The following is a 22,634-nucleotide window of genomic DNA, read 5'->3' as shown; positions in this document are numbered from 1 at the left end:
TAGTAAGTTGAAAAGCTCTAAGTGGTTGATGGGATGATGATGATAATCCCGTTTAAATGGATTAAGCATCGTTCTGCTCCTGTCCCGTCTTCTGGCTAAACCCCGGAGGTCTATTCCTCATCCTTTACGTTTCCTATCAAATGACTATTTTATTTTTATGTCTTTTGATTTTTAATATTAATTATTGATATTATTCCAATCTATTATGAACCAATGTTCAGCTTATCCACCATTGATTCTGCTCATCAATTATAAATGTTAGTTATTGGTCACTGAAGCAGTTTTCACAAATGCAGATAATCTTATTTAGAGTTTAAAAAAAAAGTGCAGTAACCATTAGCAACCAGTCAGATATTTACTTTTATTTCCATAAATGAGGTATACGATTTGGTTGCTATAGGTTACAGCACATTTTTACCTGTGTCCAGTTATCATCGGTGCCCTTTATGAATGTCCCTGCTTGTTTTTGAACACTTTATTTAGAAAGGAAAACAAATAAGACCAGGTACTATAAACAGCACAATATCTGTCTGTGGTGCAAAGTATACAATGTATCCTTCCTGAATAACCTACTGACTGGCTGTAATATATGCCATGGAACTTTATTCTTAATCCTCCTCAGCTTTATTACTGTAGAATATATTGAGTGTGTGTGTGTGTATGTATGTATATATATATATATATATATATATATATATATATATATATATGCATACATGTGTAGCTAGCATAGAGTGTTTTGTGTAACGTGCAGAACACACTTTTTTAGTTGTGACTTCTCTCATTTTTTGTGTTTCAGTTTTCGTCCACAATGCACTACCGTTCATAGGTTTTGGCTTCTTGGATAACGCCATAATGATAGCAGCGGTGAGAACAATTGTATTTTATTTTTTTTGCTAAGAAATTCTAAAAGTATCATTGCTAAAATTATCTTTATGAATTTGCATGTAAAATCAAATGTTCTGTTTCTGGAGGTCAATCTTTATCGCCTGCGGTGTGACCAGGCAGGCTTGACTAATAGCATTGACCTCATCAGCCGAAGTCACTGGTTTGTAGCAGAGCATTGTGGGAGAGAAGCCGTCGTCGGAACAGATTGTCCTTCTACCTGTCCTGTTGGGACCGTGCAGTGTCCGTCTCTTCTGCGTGTTACGGATGGCATTTACTATACAGAGTTAGTTTAATATCATACTCTGCATAAACCACCCAACTGCTACTGTTTGATGTACCCGGCTCACGCTGTCTAATGCCAGCATCATCTTATTATAACCTCTTATTTATAGAGCAGGGACATATTTTACCGGGCTGTGCAGCTCACCAAGTTTCCAGATTTTATGATACAAAGGAAGTGGTTTTTCACTGGTGAGATTGTGAAGGTGAGAACAATGACGTCTGCGATCGGTGGCCTGACTGTAGCAATCCATCAGCTTGTCATTGTTCCCTCTGCAGTTTATAAATTGTAAACAGGAACCTGATTGGTTGAATCTGCAATATAACTTTGTTTTCTTTTGTACCAGTTTTCATAAATGTCCATGTCGGTTCCTTAATAAAGAGGGACATATTGAAAACTGATGTTAATTACGCAAAGATGGGTTACAACCAATCGGATTGTAATTTTCTCATAGTTTAGCTTTCTTTCTTTTTTGCACGCCTATTTTGTGCTCCAGCATCCAGACATTTTCCAACATTGTCTTTAGTTTTAGTCTATAACTGCCTCAGGATAGGACTGAAGACGCTCCCTGGCCGTACTGTCATGGGAAATGGTTAAATTAGTTGATTTGTGTCCATCAGATAATAACTTTGCAACAAAGCAAGTGTTCTGAATGTACCATAGATTGGCATATTGAGGGAAACGTTTCTAAACATGTGCAACTAACAAAATGTACCCACGTTGGAGGCAGCCATTTTGTGGGATGGTCCGCTTCATAACCGTTAATAATGCCTCCAATTCAGACACAACCAGTGACATCAGTAAGGCAAAGTGATAACGGTGACAACTGAGCGTTCCAACAAGAGTACCAGTAATCATCTTGTTGTCTCCCTGGGAGATTCAGTTAGGAGCGATGTCCCGCCGGACGTCAACAACATGTCCGGCTGGGTAGATTATTACAGTAAGGAATCTCTGCTCGTTTTCCTGAGCTCCTCTATGGGGCGTGAGGAAAAGCGATCGATTTCTGGCTGAACGGCGCCTCAGAGTGTCTCCCCGGACTGTGAACACTGTGTGCTGCTTCCTCGTTAGGTCATCCTGTGATGTCGCTGAAGTGTTGTCACAAGGACTTCCCAGCAGAGGGCAGTCTCAGGGCAGAATAGAAGAGTGTTATATCAGCTTTTATCAGCCTGCCCGTTCTGTTATCTCCAGCTCTTTGAAATCCAGACAACACTGAATCCTCTAGTGCTAGCTAAAGGGTAGTCTCCTCAAGTTAACTAAAAGTACATGCTTTGCTTTTAAATCCCTATCACAGGGGACAACGCAGGATTTGTAGAAGGGGGTTTCCACATCACGCCGCCAGTGGGCGTGACCAGCATGCATGGGGGCGTGTCTATAAATATAGACAGTGCTTGGCTGCTCTCCAACTCTTCCTATCCCCATAATATACATGGGCAATGCTGCGTGCACTACTGTTAGGTGCACACAGCTCTCCCTCTTCAAGCTGAGCCGTGTGAAGCGGGGACAGGGTCCAGCCACCTCAATTATACAGTGCACCAGTCTTGGAAGGGGGTTTCCAGGCACTAGGGAAACCCTCCTTGGTTTGCCTATCTATCATTCCTGCAAATATAAATGAAGATATATTGGCATCTCTACACTCAGGGGAGCTAACTGTTTACATCATCAGGTAAATTACTGCAGTTCAATTTACCTGTTTTTCCCTAAAATATTTATTCCATTTCAAAAACAGAAGAAAAAGCCCTCTTCTGAGAAAAACAATATAAAATCCACATTGGTAAACTTATGGGGGGGGGGAGATAATCCTGAAAAAATTGACTCACTCAGAACCTAAGTTCTTAAATGATGATGATAAAAATAACGGTTTGCCTTTATTTCCATTTCATCTTGGTATGAAATGAGATAATAATTAAAAAAATTAATTTAATGTTGATGAAATGTTCTTTAAATACATACACTGAAGCCAACAACAGGCTTTGTTTCAATCATTTTGCAATAAAATCCAATAAAATAAATATATTTCAACTGATTATATGCAATGCAATGTCTGGGCCATTGGTGTGATTGTGTTATTGGGTGGAGGGCAGAGGTGCATATGACTGGGGTAGTATCATGTAAGGAGGGGTAGGCAGGTAAGCCGGAAGATACAGATTGAGAGTTAAACCCACCCCACGCGTTTTGACTCCGCCAAAAGGCCTGAGAGATGGCTATCGGGATTACTGTCCAATATCTTGACACGTGATCCACATCTGGTGTCGTTGCGTCCTGTTGGATAACTGCTTACAGACTGACAGCGTTGATCAATTACAAATCTATCCAATTATTGATTCAGTAGGATCATGTTTGGGCATCGCAGTTGTTTGGGGGCCACAGTCATAGCAGAATGGGTCGGTTGCCCAATATTGGTACCTTTATGTCAGCGGGTATAGCCAATATAAGACAGTGAGTGGAGCAGGGGGTACTCCCAACAGCTCAGAGTACCGTCAGATTCCTATTACCTCTCTGTAAAATAAACTTCATACGTCCACCTTTTAATGTATTTACACAGGAGCTAATGTAACAAATCCAGTACCTTGCCACATGCCAGATAATACAGAAGTGAAAGTTGTTCAATCAATTTTTTAGGTTTATAGCAGGTGCTTCAGAGGGTGCGTTTATCCAGCAAGGAACAGAGAGAAAAATCCCCCAGCACACTGCTTTAACCAGCAAGGGAGCTGCCATTTCTATTTGTAAATAAAATGCAGAAATCTCATTTGCACACATTTGCAAATGTATGGAAAGCCACCCATCATTTCAAGGCACTTCTGCTATTCTGTACATACCAAATGGTAAAGGAAAAAAAAAACTCTCCTATAAACATTTCAGTCCCAAGTCCTAGTTGCCTGATGTTTCTGAGCTTATAATACAGGTCCGATGTAACGTGTCCTCCTCTGAGTCCTCCCAGCAGCTGTGCACTGATCGTCTTCTGGCTCACACTTCTGTTCCTCGCATGCTTCTTTTAGTAACACAATTGACTTACTCTTTTGGAAGGTCACACTTGGAGGAGGGGGACGCACTGGGAAATGTCATGCATGATTAGTGTGGACCTCCTGCCGATATGTTAGACAGGCTGCAGATGACATTCATCATTCCTTAGCAGAGACATTTCCAATTATGTTGCTTTTCTGATTAGAGTCACAGTAAAATAAAACCTTTTTGGCTTTGCATTTAAAGACGATTACAATGCATGTCTGCAGTTAAAAGATTCCGGGGTAGTGGTGCAAATTAGAATTACATCTTTATGTCCCTGCGCTGGCAGAGGTGTAGTCTGGCTAAAAATCCTCCAATTTCACTCTCCACAAGTTTATTCCTCTACATTTTGCTCCCCAATGCAGATCTACCCCGAGGTGATTCACTCATCCTGCTGCTTCTAATATGTGTATCAGTGACGTTACCAGAGAGCATAAATAACTCTCTGATGGAAGAATGAATGGAACAAGGTGCCAGTTTGTTCACTAAAAAATGTTTTCTTCTGAAAAGTTGCCAAAAGATCTATATCTCCCTCTGAGATCCACGTAAGCGATCACTCTTGTAAATGGCGAGTTGTTTTTATAAGCAGTCAAATGCTGAGTGTTTGAAAATAAATTCCTGTTATTACTAAATGTCCTTTCTATAGGATTAGTTTATCACATTAACACAATGCCAGAAAAGTTTATTTTGTTTTTTTGTTTTTAGTTTTCCTCCCCTGGTTCAATGGGGTTATGATTGACAGGTAACTGGTATATACCCAATTTCAGATCAATACTTATCTTAAGATCTGCTTTGATTGCAATACGGTTGGGACTACTCTAAAGTTCTGTGCTCTTTTTTTTTTCTTTGCTTTAAACGCAGCTTGAGTCTGAACGAGAATCGGGATCTAAATTTGAAAGACCACCGACGTGGTCTTTCAGCAGTTCTTGTTGCTAGGAGTTATTGCTTTTTTTATTCAATAGCACATTAGGAATGATGTGCTCATTGTCACAGCCGTTGGTTAATTTTTTTCAAATGGTTGACTACCCACCAAGCAGCATATAACTGCTGTCTCTCACCCGTTACCTGAAGCCAGGGGCCCATGCAACACATAAGATGGGTACACACTACACTGTTTTTGTCCAATAATCGGCTCAAACAGCCGACATACGACCGCTCGTTCAAAATTCGGGTCAGTGTGTACAGTGACACGATGGTCGAAAGTCTGCCCAAATGGACGATTGTCGCATCATTTGGTTGGTCGTACCGTTTATTATTTTCGTTCCAATCTCGTTTCCGCTGTGTAGTTTGTATAAACTTCCGACCGATCCACAACAGTGAGTATGAAATTACAGTCATTGCTCACGACAACATGGCTGTAAAAAGTCGCTAAAGGGACGTCCGCTATTCCCTTTATCGTCCTAAACAAGGCTAGTGTGTATGCAGTCCATGGACCGAGCGATCGGAACATCGATCGCATGTAAAATCGCTCGGCATAAAAAGTTGGTTGAAATTTCTGTAGTGTGTACCCAGCTTAAGAGGACTGGAGTGTGTGAGAGTGATTTGTGTACTGATGTGCAACAACGGCTTCTAGCTTCAGGTAATGCAAAGGGTCCACATGAATGACCCTCCCCCTTTATCGACAAGGTAGGGAGGAATGGGCGAGTCAGAAAAAGTGGCGCTGTCCAAAAACTGAACTCCTCCTTTAAGGGTTAGTATTTAGTTTCTTATGACTAATCTGCTGACAATCTCTCACTAATCCCTGTGACATTTTGTGCAAATGACAAGAGTGAAACCGATTCCAAAAGATTGCACGGTGGCTTGGTGGTTAGCACTTCTGCCTTACAGCACCGGGGTCGTGAGTTCAATTCTCAACCATTACCTTATCTGTGTGGAGTTTGTATGTTCTCCCTGTGTTTGCTTGGGTTTCCTCCAGGTTCTCCGGTTTCCTCCCACTCTTCAAAAACATACTAGCAGGTTAATTGCCTGCTATTAAATTGACCTCAGTCTCTCTCGGACTATGTGTGTTAGGGAATTTAGACTGTAAGCTCCAATGGGGCAGAGACTGATGTGAGTGAGTTCTCTGTACAGCGCTGCGCAATTAGTGATGCTATATAAATAGCTGAGGTTGATGAGAGATTGCTGCTGTAGCGTAATGTCTCATTTACAGGAACAAATTTCAAACTCAACAGACAAAACCTCTTATTGTTTTGTGGGCGGTGATAGGTCCGATGTAACTTTTGTTGAGTGCCTTTTATAGAAATCTTAATGCAGAGTAACTGGCAGGACGAGACTTTACACATAATTGTAGGCGTTTTCATTTTGGAACAATTAGGGAAATCCGCTGGCGTGATTGGTAGCAATAGAGATAATAGAGAACCTGTTCCTTTACATCCTCCTTTGCCAATTAAAGTAACGCTGGAGGGATTAACTCGGCCGTCCTGCCTGTGCTTGCTGTTAAGATTACATTATCTGCGGAAGTTTGCCAGGATCTTCCCAGTATCCTTGACAACAGAGTGGTTTTGGGCAGTGTATGAGCTCCAGTGTTGTAATGGTACAGAAGAGAGCGTCTGAGGATTGTAATGGCAGGAAATATAGATATATCTGTTATGTTTCAGAGTCTTGGTCTGCACATTTCTGTCTATTTGCTATTGATCAGCATGTAAGCACCATCTTCTGTGGCTGAAACAAAATGTTTATCTCTGTATAATACCTGTGTTGAAACACAGTGGACTCATTCAAAAGTGTTGGTTAACAATGTATATCCTGCAAGTCTGGCCTGACACTTGATACAGCACTGGATTATGGAAGGAAGTCATTACTATACTGTTAAAATGTCTTCAGGATATTTGACTATATTAACTATATATCCTATTGATATTATTTTTGACAATATAAAAAACAAAATAATATGTAGCCCTTCTATAGATGTTGAAGAACCATTACAAGTCATTGCATTCTAAAAAGTAAAAACAACTCACAGTTTCCACAGTGTTATGTGACTACCTTGGCAAAAACAGTCACATGATGTAGTGAGCAGAGAGACTTTGGAATTTCCCTTTGAGCTCTGTCCTCTGCTCTTACTCAACTTCCTTTTCCATCATAATTTGCTCTAGTACTAAATTATAGGGATTACAATCATGAAATATTAGCAGAAAGAATTACAACTGATACAAAAGGTATAATTGAACAAAATTCTTTACTTTCAGTTAATGAGGTTAGCATATAATGGTGATTGTTGGGCATGAAATGTATTTGTGTACGTACGTACGTACGTACGTACGTACGTACGTACGTACGTACGTACGTATGTACGTACGTACGTGCATACACAGTTGCAGTTGATGCAGCTCCAGTTAGGACGTCTTTCACATTTCAGCAGTCACTGGAAGAACCTGCTGAGAGCCCAACTTCCTGTCTTTGCCCGCTCAGTAGAGTGATGCGGACGGCTGGAGGCTGCCCCACTTCCTGTCTTCACTAAATCATAGGGGACACCACTACCAAGATGGGAGACGGAGCATAACTATTTTAATGCATTTCACATCCAGGAGACTGCGGCACAATGTCTGCGTTGTACACCAGAAAGGTTCCAAAGAATGTCTCCACCCTGCACTCCGTGTATGCATATATATATATATGTGCTTTAACACTTTCATTATAATCATGTCTTGTCAGGTGAAGTATGATGGGTACGATAAAGTCTTGCATTGCATATTTGTTTAATCTCATTTTTATTGTTAATTACTGTTAATAAAATTCCTCCTCTCACAGATGTCTAATGTATTTTTATAATTAAAAAGAAAAAAAAATTGGTCAGTGAATCATCTTAAATATGACTATCTTTTACTTACAGGGAACACAAATAGAATTCCATATTGGGGCCATTTTAGGAATTTCTACCATGGCAGGTAAGTGACCATTGCACATTGTTTCTTACGAACGTGCATGTGTAATGAACCAATAAGATATGCAACTTAAACAAATCTATAAAGTATATAAAAATAGAATGGTAATCACAATAATGGTCCTACTTCAATTGCAATTAAAGGGTCTTCTCCTTATTATAATCCCTTTATCTCCTCCTAGAGGTCTCTTGTCAAACTTATTGAATTGTTATGATCCTCTCTCAATGCTATACTTTGGGTTCATGGGCGAGTTGCAATGGATATGTGTGACATAATTATATGAGATGTCATTTGAGCATGACCAGGTCCAGAAAGGACCGAGAATACGACGAGTGCAGGCAAGGAGGTAGCAGACACATCCCTATGTGTTTGTTCATAGGTTACATAACAGGAGAACATACAATTATGCCCAGTACTACACCTGTATTGTGTGTATTTACTGAAGGTATAGTCTATATCTGTGTTTGCTTGTTTAATATTTTTTTCTTTTTTAAATTTGTTTTTAACTTTTATTTTTTTTTGTCTTCTAACATGTATAATTTTATTTTTTGGGGTATAGCATTCAGGTCTGTGGATCAGCGTGTAATTACATGCATTACCACTAGAGGCACTGTGGAAAAGTTGATTGTGGTCTTACCAGACGTCGTATAAATCACAAAGAAAAACAAACCTAACTGGCGCTAACAATCCAAATAAAGTAACACTGCTGGAACTCCGGAGATTCTGTAGACTCGCATAATACTGATAAAAAAAATATATATAATAGAGAATGAACAGTACTAGTGTTACAGCCATTATAATAACATTCAATAAATGTAAAAAAAACAATCCAAGGTTATACATGGCACATAAATGTATTGGAGAAAATGACATTAGTATACTATATATTAAATAAAATAGTATAACAAAATATTAACTAATTTCAGGGCAAGAAGTTTGCATTCAGTGGAATGTGATACATTATTACAGCTGTATATTGCGCCAACATTCTCCTAAATCTTACAAAAGCCTCACGTATGGTAACATACAGTAATTCTCCCATTTATCTGAGGAGAGACATATTTAAGTTGAAGGAGCAGAGAAACAAACAAAGCTCAGTAGGGATACTTATGAGGCTGTGTCCTTAGTAAATAGGAACATGATCTCTCCCATTATACTTGTGAAAGTAGTCCTTCATGTGAAAGAACCATTATAAGGATATAAATATGACCACTTCTTAAATTCTTTTTTGATTGCTTGATCCAGCTGTATAAGAGTCCAATGGAATTCTACTGTTTCCCGTTATCTGTAACAAAAAGATCCAATTAAAGCTGTTGGTAACTGACGCGTTTCTCCGCATGTTCAGTTTCATCAGACACATCTGTGATATGATTATAACTTTGGCTTGTTCTTGACTCTGAGTAAATACCAGTGCTGCTTGTACTCTTATCATGAAACGCGTAAGCTGCAGCTTAGCATCTCCGAGCAGCCGTTCACACATGGTTCTGTTTCTGCATTATTAACCTCGTAAGTGAGAGCTATGTCATTGGCAGTGAAAGCATACCTCCCAGCCACTCCAACTTAGGCGGGACTCTCCCAGTTTAGGTTTAATGCATTGAAACCTTTCCCCCAATTCTGCAACAGTTGGGTGGTATGTCCCAATCACTGATACCCCTTCATATCAGTGAGTACCAGCAGGGGTGCTTGTAGGGGAGAGAGAGGGCTAGGGAGTAGCCCAGAACTTAGCAACAATGGACATGTCCAAGGGGGAGAGTGGCACACACCCAAAGTGACATGACCACACCCCCGTTTAGCGGGATCACATGCACATTCGTGGTGGCGCATGAAGGTTGACCCAATTCCTCAATAGAAAAAGTTCTGAGGTTTGGCTAAAGGGTTAAACGTTTTTTTGGCGCTTTTTTACATCACCTAAAGCAGAGTAGTGTATAGATATCAGCATAAGCATCGTTGGGGGTTTTGGAACTATTACCAATCCACTGAATAAAAATATGTACTAGAAATATGTGCAACAGTCACCACTAAAGTAATAAAATACAGTTGTCGATAGATACATTTTGATCTTTAACATCCTTTTAATTAATTGATATATAATTTAGATGAAGCTGTAGTTATCATCATCACCATTTATTTATATAGCGCCACTAATTCCGCAGCGCTGTACAGAGAACTCGCTCACATCAGTCCCTGCCCCATTGGGGCTTAGTCTAAATTCCCTAACATACACACACAGACATAAACACACAGACTGCCTAGGGTCAATTTTGATAGCAGCCAATTAACCTACTGGCATGATTTTGGAGTGTGGAAGGAAATCGGGGCACCAGAGAAAATCCACGCAAACACAGGGAGAACATACAAACTCCACATAGATAAGGCCATGGTCAGGAATTGAACTCATGACCCCAGTGCTGTGAGGCAGAAGTGCTAACCACTAAGCCACCATGCTGCCCCATAATTACATTAACCCCACAATTACTTTATTAAAAAAAGAGTAGTGAATATTTATTTCTTTTCAAAATAACATATTTTCCAGTTATTTATTTTTTGAATCTGTTACATTGTAACAATTATCTGCATATATACAGATATAGAGAGATAGATAGAGGTGTGTGTGTGTATATATATATATATATATATATATATATATATATATATATATATATATATATATATATATATGAGAGAGAGAGAGTAACTTTTTCATGTACCTCCCTAAGCGCACACTGAATATATATGTCAGATAGTGCAGTAAGAGAACAATATAACTTGGGAGACCTGAGCACAGTCCAGTTTAAGCCGTATGTCAGACTGTATTGATTGATGGGGACATTTTCCTGTCCTGTTACAGTTCCCTATGTTCTGTAGATCACACAGTCCGAGGTCAGGTCTATCCGATCACATGTTACAGTGAACGTGGAATCTTCTTTATAAGCTCATAGAGTAATTCGTTTTATTTCCTTTTCTCTCTTACCTACAAGTCGGTTGTGATTACCGTGATGCGGAACACTCTGATCTCGCTGTGCTGGTTTTGTTCTGTTGAGTTCACTGAAATCATTTGAAATCTGATTAGGAAGCTTTGCTCCCCTCGTTCCATATCATTCAGTAAATGATCCCTGAGGGTGCAGATGTTTCACAAGGTAGATAGTTTAGCTCTGTGATTTAAATGCTTCAGCCCACAATATGGATTCTAAATAGAATTGTTTAACGAAAACCCTGCGCCATCCAAGTAAACTTCTGCCGTGGGGGTGACTTCTATCATTTCGTTATGTTTTTTTATCTCGGGTAGACAAACCTCTAAGCGAGGTTAAATGTTGTATGGTCTAAGAATGTTTGGTAGGTGCGAGGTATTGGATAACAGTTTTTACTAAAAAAAAAAATCTGCCAGTTTTAATCAAAATATGTTTTTAGAAATTATTTTTTCAGTGAGCGATTTGTACGCACTAATCCTGATATACTGACAATGCTAAGATTATCTAAATAACATTTTCCATGTGTTCATTAACATACTATCCTCGTTCTCAATTAAGCCAGACCTGCCGCGTTGCATAAACGCAAAAACACTCTTAACTTCTTTTGTGCAGAGGACTTTGTGGGTTCCATGTTGCTCACTTTTGTGACTAGTACTTATTTTTTTAGGATTGCATCACTGGTCTATGCAGGTATGGGATCCACTATGATGCATGTGAGTTTTGCTGATAAGTCATCATTTTGTAGGATCATTATGCAAAACTATTTGAAAATTCCTATATCCCATAAGGCACCTGCCATTCCCTTCCCCATTAAATTGTTTAGCAGTGCTCCTCATAGTGATTGTAGCAGAAAGGCACTTGGTGATCATATCTGTGTGTATGAGTATATTACACTTTTAATGCACATTTTCTTTCTGTAAATAATTGTATATTTGTGTCAATTATACATCTTATTTACTGTACTCAGCAGTAGCTGTTGCTGCTGATTATGTGACCCACTCTGAGCCACAGGGCTGGTCCTCTGCCATTGCTCCTGGAATACTCATTAATTCGAGCAGCGTGTGAATCTCCCATACACTGGCCAGATCATGGGGGCTCAGGAAACAATGGCTGCCTTGGGGGCCTCGCTCGAAGCTGGTAATGCGATCGGCAGCAATAGATCATACTTGACATTCCTTCTGGAACGTCTGGTAGACACATCCTGCAGTTGGACCTTCATTGACTTGAATCGCTTTGAATTGCATCACTTTGGCCCCGTCCCTCGCAAAGAAATTATGCAATCACGTCATCTTGCGGCAGGGGGAGGGGGGGCAAAGTGACTCGTGATGCCCCTCTGCAGTTCACCAACCCTCCAGAATCTCCCAGATGGGTCTAACTTAAAGTAGGCTAGTTGCAATAGATATAATTAAAGTAATTATAAAGTAACGACTGCACCTAGCCCAAAAAACAGGTAGGTGGGCAGTGGTTGTGGAGAGAAAGATGGCTTAAAAGATTATAAATTGTAAAACAAAACGTTGCCGCAAATTATTACAGATATTAGAAGTCTCCTTATAGCCCGTTTATATAGTTATAGAATTTCTCTTCTTTAATCCTCATAATCTACTGTAAGAGGTACATTATCCATCAATAATTTAACAGCAATTATACTTTGTCATTATGATTTTCTGAATTTCTTGGGTACTGGGCTTCCGGATGAGATCCCTTCTCTGTATAAACCATTCCAATAACGGCTGTTTAATTATACTCTATAGAACGTATGTGTCACACACATGTATAGAATGAATACATTTATCAACATCAGGTCAAGATCATCCTATAGTTCCCATACGTAACATTGTAGGTTATAATCTGAGCGATGGACAGTATAGCAAATGGTAAAACAGTTTGCACTTATATTTTTTAGACGAAATTCTATTCCATGTAGTGTCATTAGTCGCATAGTAATTGTAAAATAAATATAATTTTTTCTATACTACAGTTTTAAAAAGCCATATTCAGACACAGGCAGACTAGGGTTAATCTTGTCACCGGACAACCAGTATCCTTTTGAGGTGTTGAAGGAAACCCACGTAAACACGGGAGGAACATACAAACTCCACACAGATAAGGCCAAGGTCGGGAATCAAACTCGTGCCCCCAGCGCTGTGAGGCAGAAGTGCTAACCACAGTGCAGCCTTGCTGTTACTTGGATTACAATACACTGATATTACAGGAATAGGAAAGCACTGCCTTGGTACATAGTGAAAATGATTCTATTTTTTTAACATATCTTCCACTAATGCTTTTAGGAAAAAATTGCAATGTGTTAAAACATTATCAGTGCTTTAGTAGGTTATTTTGGGTAAACACATATTATCACAATTCAGCAGCGTTGGGCACGTTTCTGTAATATAACTCTGTCCCCTTCACAATGTGTGCGTAACTGTTTCCTGCAAAACTGGGTCATTGCGTGAAATAAATTCATGCTATTTCGGGACCGGTGGAGAGACATGACTCCCTGCAGAGATACTCCAGAAGGCTGAATGGAGTTATAAATAAGTCCTCGTCTGATCCTGTCTCACTCCCAGATGAGGACGGCTTCTGGGTCGATACTATGGGAATGGTTGTAGTCTCGTCATACGTCGGTACGGATCAAAGTGGAATGAGACAGAGTCGGCAGAAACTCAAATCACTTTTGTGTGAGATAATTAGTAGTAATATGTAGGTGATCTCCGAGAATCTCCTGATTGGTGGGAAGATGGTGTTTGATGTTGAGTGATAATATTAATGTGGACCAGTTACCATGAATGAACACTTTCTTATGTAATCCTTTATCCAAATGGCCGATATATCTTGCTGGTCATGTGTTCCAGACCTGTCGGCTTGTACAGTTTATTTATATTTTACTAGTGTGTCATTTCTTCCTTGGCTGGTGACCGTTTGCTGCTGCCACTGGCACACTATGCAAATGAGAGGGTGGAGATACAGCTAACACTTTATGCTCCAGTATAGGGTATGACGTTACTGGCCATCGTCCTTCACTGTTCTTTTTAGCACACAGTCAGCAGGGCGAGTCTCAATATTATGTTTTATAGCCGTATTATGAAACCTGTGGTTCTCCAGCCCTTGTGGAACTACAAATGACAGGGCGGAGAGACATAGGACACCCTTTTTGTATTAAATGGTGATAAACGGTTCACTTTGAAGAATTAATACTGGTCGTTCGTTTTGCAATACTTCAGCTTTTATACTGTCAATAATGAGGATTTTGTAAGGTTTAAGTCTATAGTTTTGTGTAACGTTTTCTTTTGTGTTTTTGTTTGCAGCTGCAGCTCTAGGAAACCTGGTGTCCGATCTTGCTGGACTTGGGTATGTTTCTTATTGGAATCCATTGTGCGTACAATTCCTTCCTGTTGGTCCGCTGATCACATGGGCGCCCGCTCCCACGCTGCGGATGTAGATGGTCTGAGCAGCAATTTGCAACATCGCAGTGATAGGACTGTATATAAAGCTACCTTAATGCCCCGCCTACTGCTACTGTTGGACCCACCCTCTTAAGTACTCAACTGTTATTTCATTTCCGCTAGAACACTGCTCATTTCTACCATGAGCCAGAAAGAGAATAACTTGTAACCGAGAATAAATTATATTAAGATAGTGCCTGTCTAATCCGGGTACTGAAACCTCTATACAACTACAATCATTCAGACTTTTTTTTGACAGTTGCATTTGTACATTTTATTGTTTATCTTATATGAGCATAAAATTGTGTTTTGTTTTCCATATGAAGTATGTCTAGATGTGATGACTGTTGCCTGATAAGACAGGCTCAAATCAACTTGTTTTGTTGTCCCAAAAACCTCTGCAAGACCCTCTTTAATCCTCTGAATGTGCAGTGTTACCCCTATAAGTTAATTATTATGTCTGTGAAATTCGGGTGCAGAATTGGGCACATGAACCCGGGGTGAAATGCCGGGATTCGCCCCTGCGTTCATAAATGACCATTAGTGTATATCTACATTTAGGTTATGGAGGTAAAGAGCACCTACTCACCGCTCTAGAGATCTTTAGAGTATCGCTTATCGACCCTGCACCCTATGCTAAACTTGTTGTTAGTCCTTCCAATAAAGCTTAATTGAATTTTATTGAATATATTTTGTAGTACACTTTATTATTAGAAAGTTATAAAACTCCACACGTAACTTTGCCTGTTTGTTTTTAATATCTACACGTTTGCAGGCAGGAAAACTGATCTATGTTTTATTTATTTTTTTAATAACCGTTATTTGTATGTATTTCAGACTGGCCGGTTACGTTGAAGCAATATCGTCACGGCTGGGTTTGCCGATTCCGGATTTGTCCCCTAAACAGGCAGATATGTGGCAGACACGTGTCAGTGCGCATACGGTAAGTGAAACATCCCTCCAGTCGTCTTGTATTAGTAACATGGTGTCAGTCACATGTTTACCTTTTTATGAACTGTGGCCTGACCCTCCGTTTCCACGGCGTTGCCTCAAACGGCGGCTTAGTGGTTAGCACTTCTGCCTTACAGCACTGGGGTCATGAGTTCAATTCCTAACCATGGCCTTATCTGTGAGGAGTTTGTATGTTCTCCCCATGTTTACGTGGGTTTCCTCCGGGTGCTCCGGTTTCCTCCCACACTCCAAAAACATACTGGTAGGTTAATTGGCTGCTATCAAATTGACCCTAGTCTGTGTGTGTGTGTTTGGGAATTTAGACTGTAAGCTCCAATGGGTCAGGGACTGATGTGAATGTACAGCGCTGCGGAATCAGTGGCGCTATATAAATAAATGATGATGATAATGTGTATTGTGTGTTGCCTCCTATGTCATCATAGTTATACAGCAATGATTAATAGTGTCCTTTATATTGAGATGAAATCATGAGCAAACTTGTTACCTACATCCGCTGGAGCCAGCCATAGCAGTGGTCTGTGGACTCGCTAAGGACTTGTGACATCACTGAGGCTGGAATCGCAAACGTGCCTTGTATCTTAGTGATGTCACTATTCCTGGTGAGATTAGCTGCATTCTCATGAGTATTGGCTCAGACATCCGCACAATTTCTGTTCTGTGTGTAGACGATGAGTCCTATTTAAAGAAATACATTTCTCAAATCTGAAAACGATACACTGCTGTGCACATGTTTTCTGGTTATTTTATCCCTCACATGAATCAATATTGGAGGAAATGAAGCCAGTTTTCCTGCCTCCACTTGAAGGTTGTATTACCAGATAGTGACAAGCTGTCGTGTAGGACATTCTTTACCTATAGAAGTATTACACTTCGCCTTATAGTGTCAGATAATCTATACGGCACAATCTCATTATATAATGAGTGTTCACGTCGTGATATATGAACTTTGTATTTACTTTGTATGTAAGCATTTGTGGGGCAGATATAGATTCCCGAGTTTCTGGTTTTTGTCAGGCTAAGAAGAAAAACTTCCCTTTGTTGTCAGCCTGTTTCTCCTGTGGACTGTAAATAATTGATGTTGCTGAGATTCAGATTGGAGACTGCTCCTGCCAAAGCTCTAATTCACTGCTCTGGGATACGAGGACAAAGTGACGGGATGTGAACATGTTTACAAGTACAACATATGCACTTCTGAAAGTACAGGCTTTTGGGTATTGTCGGTGACAACGGTCTAATTATCAAAGATCTATTGGTGTCGCTGTAATAAACAAGTTAAATGCTAATTATAGTAAAGAATTCCATCAGATTATTTATTGTTGCTGTATTCTAGTCCCAGTTGCTGACCAGACTTTGATTTCACTGCAACAGCTGGAAAAATTGTCTCCATTAAAGCGACGTGGATCCGTTTTGTTGACTGATGAATAGAGGGATATAATACCCACATAAAAATCATTGTACACAGGCATTTATAACTGAGTGGGTGACTGGGAAAGTACAATATGTTCTAATTTTTCATCACGGGCAGTATGGTGGCTTAGTGGTTAGCACTTCAGCCTCACTGCACTGGGGTCATGAGTTCGATTCCCGACCATGGCCTTATCTGTGTGGAGTTTGTATGTTCTCCCCGTGTTTGCGTGGGTTTCCTCCGGGTGCTCCGGTTTCCTCCCACACTCCAAAAATATACTAGTAGGTTAATTGGCTGATATCAAATTGATCCAGAAACAGATTACACGACGATGGTGGAGCAAGTCCTTAGATTGTAACAGATTGCATTTGAGCCAAATGGCAGCATCTGAGCAAATGGCTTTGTAAAACCGAATTATAGGACACCGGGCAATATAATAATTTAACTCTATATTTACTAGTTTACAGACAGTATACAAGTAGCCGGGAATGGTCCAAGGGAGGCCAAAAAGTCTGGAAATCGGAGAGGAGAGAGGACATAAGGGAAAAGTCTCCATCGTTTTGTCATAATTCTACAAATGCACTCAATGAAGCTACACGAATCCTCTGTATAATATGCATGTAAACACAATGTACATATACACTATATATATTACCAAAATATCTTCACAGCCCAACACAGAAGCAGTTGAACACATCTAGTAAGCACCTTTTGGTTGTTCATAATAATATAAATCAGGCTTTGTAAATATGTGCACAAATAGAAGTAATGAAAATATTATTAATATGACCATGGATGGTAATACACACAACTCTGTGGAAAGATGCGAAGTGCGTTTATTTAACACAGTAGAATTTAAATGTGAGTTCTAAATAAAGTGCAGTGTGGAGGCAGAGCAGTATTTCTTCTTCCATCTTATCCACTATATGTTAAGGGCCACACTGGACCAGGGAGTCAGGATCATCTTATGTGACCACATTGGATGGAATACAGGCCTTGTCCCTCTGCTGCCCGATCCGCTTAAAATGCCCACTTTTTGGTGAAGCCACTCCCATGTCTATGTAAGCTCCACCTCTTATGAGGTCCTCAGTTTGGTACAATGCACTTGAGCAGTCAGATTCCTTTTTACTTCATTGCAGCCCGTCAGTGCTGCGTTTCCTGCCACGTATGATAATAGTCTTTTACGAGGATCATTATCTGGCACTGTGGATATTTTGATGGTCTCACACCCCTCAGTATCTGTCCAGTTACCTTCTATCAGCGCAGAGTCACAGCCTGAGGCCTGTTATAATTGCTGTATTTTACAGAAAGAGTTTTATTTTTGCTGTGTTAGAAAAAGAAATGCTCAACTTTTTACTCTTTGTAGCCCACTGTAAAGTATACATCAGTTATTATGAATGTACTGTCACTTTCTGCAGTCGTCTCCAAAATCTGTTTTAAGGAGTGACTTTTGCAATTAAATACACAGAATGTCACATTGTGATTAGCTGACTGTTGTATCTGTATCTATGCTGTCTTACACTTAGTTTTGGGTGATTTCCCCTCAGCAGGTGCCAATGTTTCGTAGTGTTTGGTGCTGGGCACAATCTTTTATGTACAGTCAGATACCCGGTCAGCACTATCGTCCATCCTCAGCTCGAAGCTATCTGCAGGGGGACCCCTCTCTGAGTCACTCTCAGCAATATGCATAGCATAGTGAACAGGTGTTGGGGAGGTTAATTTGCATACAATATAACATGTATGCTAGCTAGTCATGAAGATGCAACAATACAAGGCAGGTTTCTTGTAACCTTCAATGTATCATAATCATCATCATCACCATTTATTTATATAGCGCCACTGATTCCGCAGCGCTGTACAGAGAACTCATTCACATCAGTCCCTGCCCCAGTGGAGCTTACAGTCTAAATTCCCTAACATATAAAACCAATTACATTGTGTGTGTGATCTTTCAGTATTGCAATTTTTTTCTTTGTAACTTTAACTACATTTATTTATTCAAAAGGAAGCTCTCCTAAGATGAGAGATGGGAACAACATGTAGGATTTTGTAATTGATCTTATATGTTTCTTCAGGGGCCAAGAAAAGTCCATTTCATTTATTAAGCTGTGAGTATCTGGCAGGTTTCAAAAGTGGAAATGTTGCCTAAAGCTACCAATCACATTCAAGCTGTCATTTTGTAGAATGTACTAAATAAATGATAACTTAAATCTGATTGGTTGCTATAGGCAAAATCTCCACTTTGACATGTTCCCGTGGATTTATTTCAGTGAGTTATCCTTTAAATGACTGCTAAACGGCACAATTAACATTTTTAGATATAAGCCATGAAGATCAACTACATTGTTCAGTGTTTACCTGATATGCCACTGCAATTCTGGAAAAATGTAATAGGTCTGTTCGCAAAGCACCCCCTAAATATTTCCTTCAATCAACTTTTTGCTTCAATCATTAGACAAGTTGGACTAATCTAATTCATCATCAACATTTATTTTTATAGCGCCAGTAAATTCCGTAGCGCTTTACAATTGGCAACAAACATTAATAAAACAATACTGGGTAATATATACAGACAGAGGGGTAAGAGAACCCTGCTCGCAAGCTTACAATCTATAGGACAATGGGAGTTTGAAACACAAGGGCACGTGCTACATCATATTGCACACTGGACCAGCTAGAATGCAAAGGTAAAAGTACTGAGTGGGCTGTGTGTGTGGCAATGTTGGTCAGAGGGTTGTTGTCTTGTGTTAGCTGTGTAGAGGGTGGTAATAGGATAACCTAGTGAGATTAAGATGGTGGTTGAGGAATATTATAAACTTGCCTGAAGAGGTGGGTTTTCAGAGAACGTTTGAAGACTAGAGGAAAGTCTTACTGTGCGAGGGAGGGAATTCCACAAAGTGGGTGCAGCCCGAAAAAAGTCCTGTAACCGAGAATGGGAGGATGTGATGAGAGTGGAAGAGAGACGTAGATCTTGTGCAGAACGGTTGCATTTGTTCTATCTAAAACTTGTTCTTAAAGTACTCCTGTCACCTCGTAAACAGTGGAAGCATCCACATTGTGGCTTAACTGTCATTTGTGGCCATTCACAAGAATGTCATCAGTCGCATAATTCAGTAACTTTAATATTGTTTTATGGCGATATCACTGTAAGTAGTGAATTGATAGACTGCGTTCTTATGAATCAGCAGTTCAGCTCGAAAAACGACTATGTAATCGACAGGATGCAATTTATATAAAGCTTTTTGTTTTAATTACAAATTGTCCAGTACCATAAATAAAACGTGTGTTTATTTCCCCTCCTCTTTAGGGTAAAGCAATAGGAATTGCCGTCGGCTGCCTTTTAGGAATGTTCCCCCTGCTCTTTTTCTCCTGGGAGGATGAGGAAAAGTCGGAAAAGAAGAAGTGACGTTTTATACCCTAATAAAAGTCATACCTCAGCCAAGTATGCAGTCACCATATATACAGCCATCAGAGAGAGAAACTACAGGACTCGTGCCCAAGAACAAAGCTACATTCAGCATGATCTGACCCCCGTCTCCTGGCTTTCATGTACTTTTATGGCGTAAAGGAACAGTCAGACTTTTCTACGGCAGATTCATTATTTTTCATCCTCCTGCAGAACTTTCCAGACGTCTGAATTTTTTGCAGTTTGGAATAAATTGGAACTTTTTCCTTCAAACAAATCTAGTTGTCTTTGTAATCTCTGCCGAAAACCGGAGTCAGGCCCGTTCTCCGTAACGCTCAGACATTAAACACTAAACCGGCAGGTAACTTTTTCTAATTTATGTTCCGTTAAGATAACGCACCCTGTTCCGTGCTAAGAGATGGAATGTTGCGTTATCTTAACGGAGCTACAGTAACGCTCTCTTCCCCGTAGAGCTGTAGAATATAGATATCAATGGCTTCCACAACAATCCTAGCGATTTTCTTGTTTTTGTTTTGCATGGTTACTAAAATATCCTTGCACTCACTTTGGTGCCTGATGTGGGATTTTATCTGTTTTGCCTTTGGTCTTTTTGTTTGTTTCTCTTACCAATATAAATAGCAAGGTAAATCATTTTCTGATGTAAAATATTTATTTTTCTGTGCAAACTTTTAAAATGTTGAGAAAGAAGAAGAAGAAACACTTATTTCACCAGTTAATAAAGCGTTTGGCGGTGTTATCATATTTGGAACATAAATGTAGCTAAGTATTTAATATATAATTGTAGTGATGGCTCACACGAGTCTGTTCAACTGTTTTCCTGCAAAGGAGGTTGTTTTAAAGGATGTTGGAAGCAATGGTATTCGTTTCGGGTGCTTATGGTTAATAAACTGTTTTGGTCCGAGCCCATCTCCGTTTTTACTGAAAACTCATTGTCCACTCCACCCCCAAAATTACTGTACTTTTATTGGCTGTCCCAGCTGATGGCAAGCCGAGACAACTGATCATAAAACGGGTATGGCTGAGGTGGTGCTGATGGCTGTACCATGAAATTATTTAATATAGTTTATATAGCGCTGATCTTATTATGCAGCGCTGTACATTGGATATGTAATCATTCACATCAGTCCCTGCCCCATTGGAGGTTACAATCAAAAATCCCTAATACAGACAAGGGTTCTATTAATCTACCCATAGGCAAACCGAGGGGGGAGGTTCCTAGTGCCCGGAAACCCCCCTCCGAGCCTGGGGTACTGTATAATTGAGGTGGCTGGTCCCTGCCCCCGCTACACACAGCTCTGCTTGAAAAGGGAGAGCTGGGTGCACCTAATAGTAGTGCACGCAGCATTGTCCATCTATATTATAGGGATAGGAAGAGTTGGAGAGCAGCCAAGCACTGTCTACTATTATAGCCACGCCCCCATGCATGCTGGTCACGCCCACTGGTGGCGGGGTGTGGAAACCCCCTCTACAAATCCTGCGTTTGCCCCTGCACCAGTATGTTTTGGAATGTAGGAGTAAACCAAGGAAACACATGGAGAACATGCAAACTCCATACAGAACAGGCACTGGTCGGATTCAGACTCATGGTCGGTCCCAGCGCTGTCAGGCAGCTATGCTATCTACTGTGCCACTGTGTTGCCCACTGAACCATGAATTTGGTTGCTAAGAGTCTTAAATGACCAATGAAGAAGTTTGCTGAAGGGTGAATACTCTTCTCTTATGTTTCTTGACGTCTTCCCAGAGTTTGCTGAACCTCATCTGTATGTATCTGCTCTGGAAAGATAAAACATCATTGGGGCTTACTGATATTACTGCATCAAACGAACAAAGTTCTGTGTGTTTAAAACTGTTCTACTGTAATGTTAGGTGGAAATGTTTATCTTTTGTTAAATCATCAGCTTTGTTTGTTCATTTTTATATGGAAAACATGTATAGATGGACAGTTGCCTGAGAAAATATGATTTACCTTGTACTCGCATTTTATTTTCATTTCATAGTTATTTCCTTAAACCCACAGCTTAAAGTGAAACTATATCACCAACGCACAATTTCGTATTATGTTGTGTAAAGATTATTAAACTTTGCAATTAATTTTATTGGAAACATGCCAATTTGATTTTACTAATTATTATGAAACATTCCCCTCTTTAGATTTAATGTTTACGAAGAGAGTAATTTTATTTTTTTTGTTAAAGGACTGTTTATTTGCAGACATTATTACAGAGGTAATGTTAAACTCTTGACCTAGAGATTACCGAGTGTGTCACAGTGAAGTTATTTTAATTCCGGAGTCCGTTTATCTAGATTCCAGGAGGAGGCCTAGTGCCGGGGTCTTCTATCCACTTTTTCTACACCCTATACAA

At 39.9% G+C, this 22,634-nt stretch overlaps 1 protein-coding gene across 2 annotated transcripts in view; it reads left to right on the top strand.

The window, feature by feature from the left end:
* Window positions 1-22,367, top strand: part of TMEM65 (transmembrane protein 65) — a 62,845-nt gene extending 40,478 nt beyond the window's left edge. For both annotated transcript variants that reach the window (XM_075214040.1, XM_075214041.1), the window contains 5 exons: window positions 800-867; window positions 8,004-8,058; window positions 14,330-14,372; window positions 15,305-15,410; window positions 20,152-22,367. In XM_075214040.1, the coding sequence (XP_075070141.1) occupies window positions 800-867; window positions 8,004-8,058; window positions 14,330-14,372; window positions 15,305-15,410; window positions 20,152-20,250 (371 nt within the window). In that variant the 3' untranslated portion in view covers window positions 20,251-22,367. The remainder of the gene's footprint in view (window positions 1-799; window positions 868-8,003; window positions 8,059-14,329; window positions 14,373-15,304; window positions 15,411-20,151) is intronic.
* The last annotated feature ends 267 nt before the right edge of the window (window positions 22,368-22,634 follow it).

This window comes from Mixophyes fleayi, chromosome 5 (genome assembly GCF_038048845.1).
Source record: "Mixophyes fleayi isolate aMixFle1 chromosome 5, aMixFle1.hap1, whole genome shotgun sequence".
Lineage (NCBI taxonomy): Eukaryota > Metazoa > Chordata > Amphibia > Anura > Limnodynastidae > Mixophyes > Mixophyes fleayi.
This window is presented reverse-complemented; position numbering and strand designations above follow the sequence as displayed.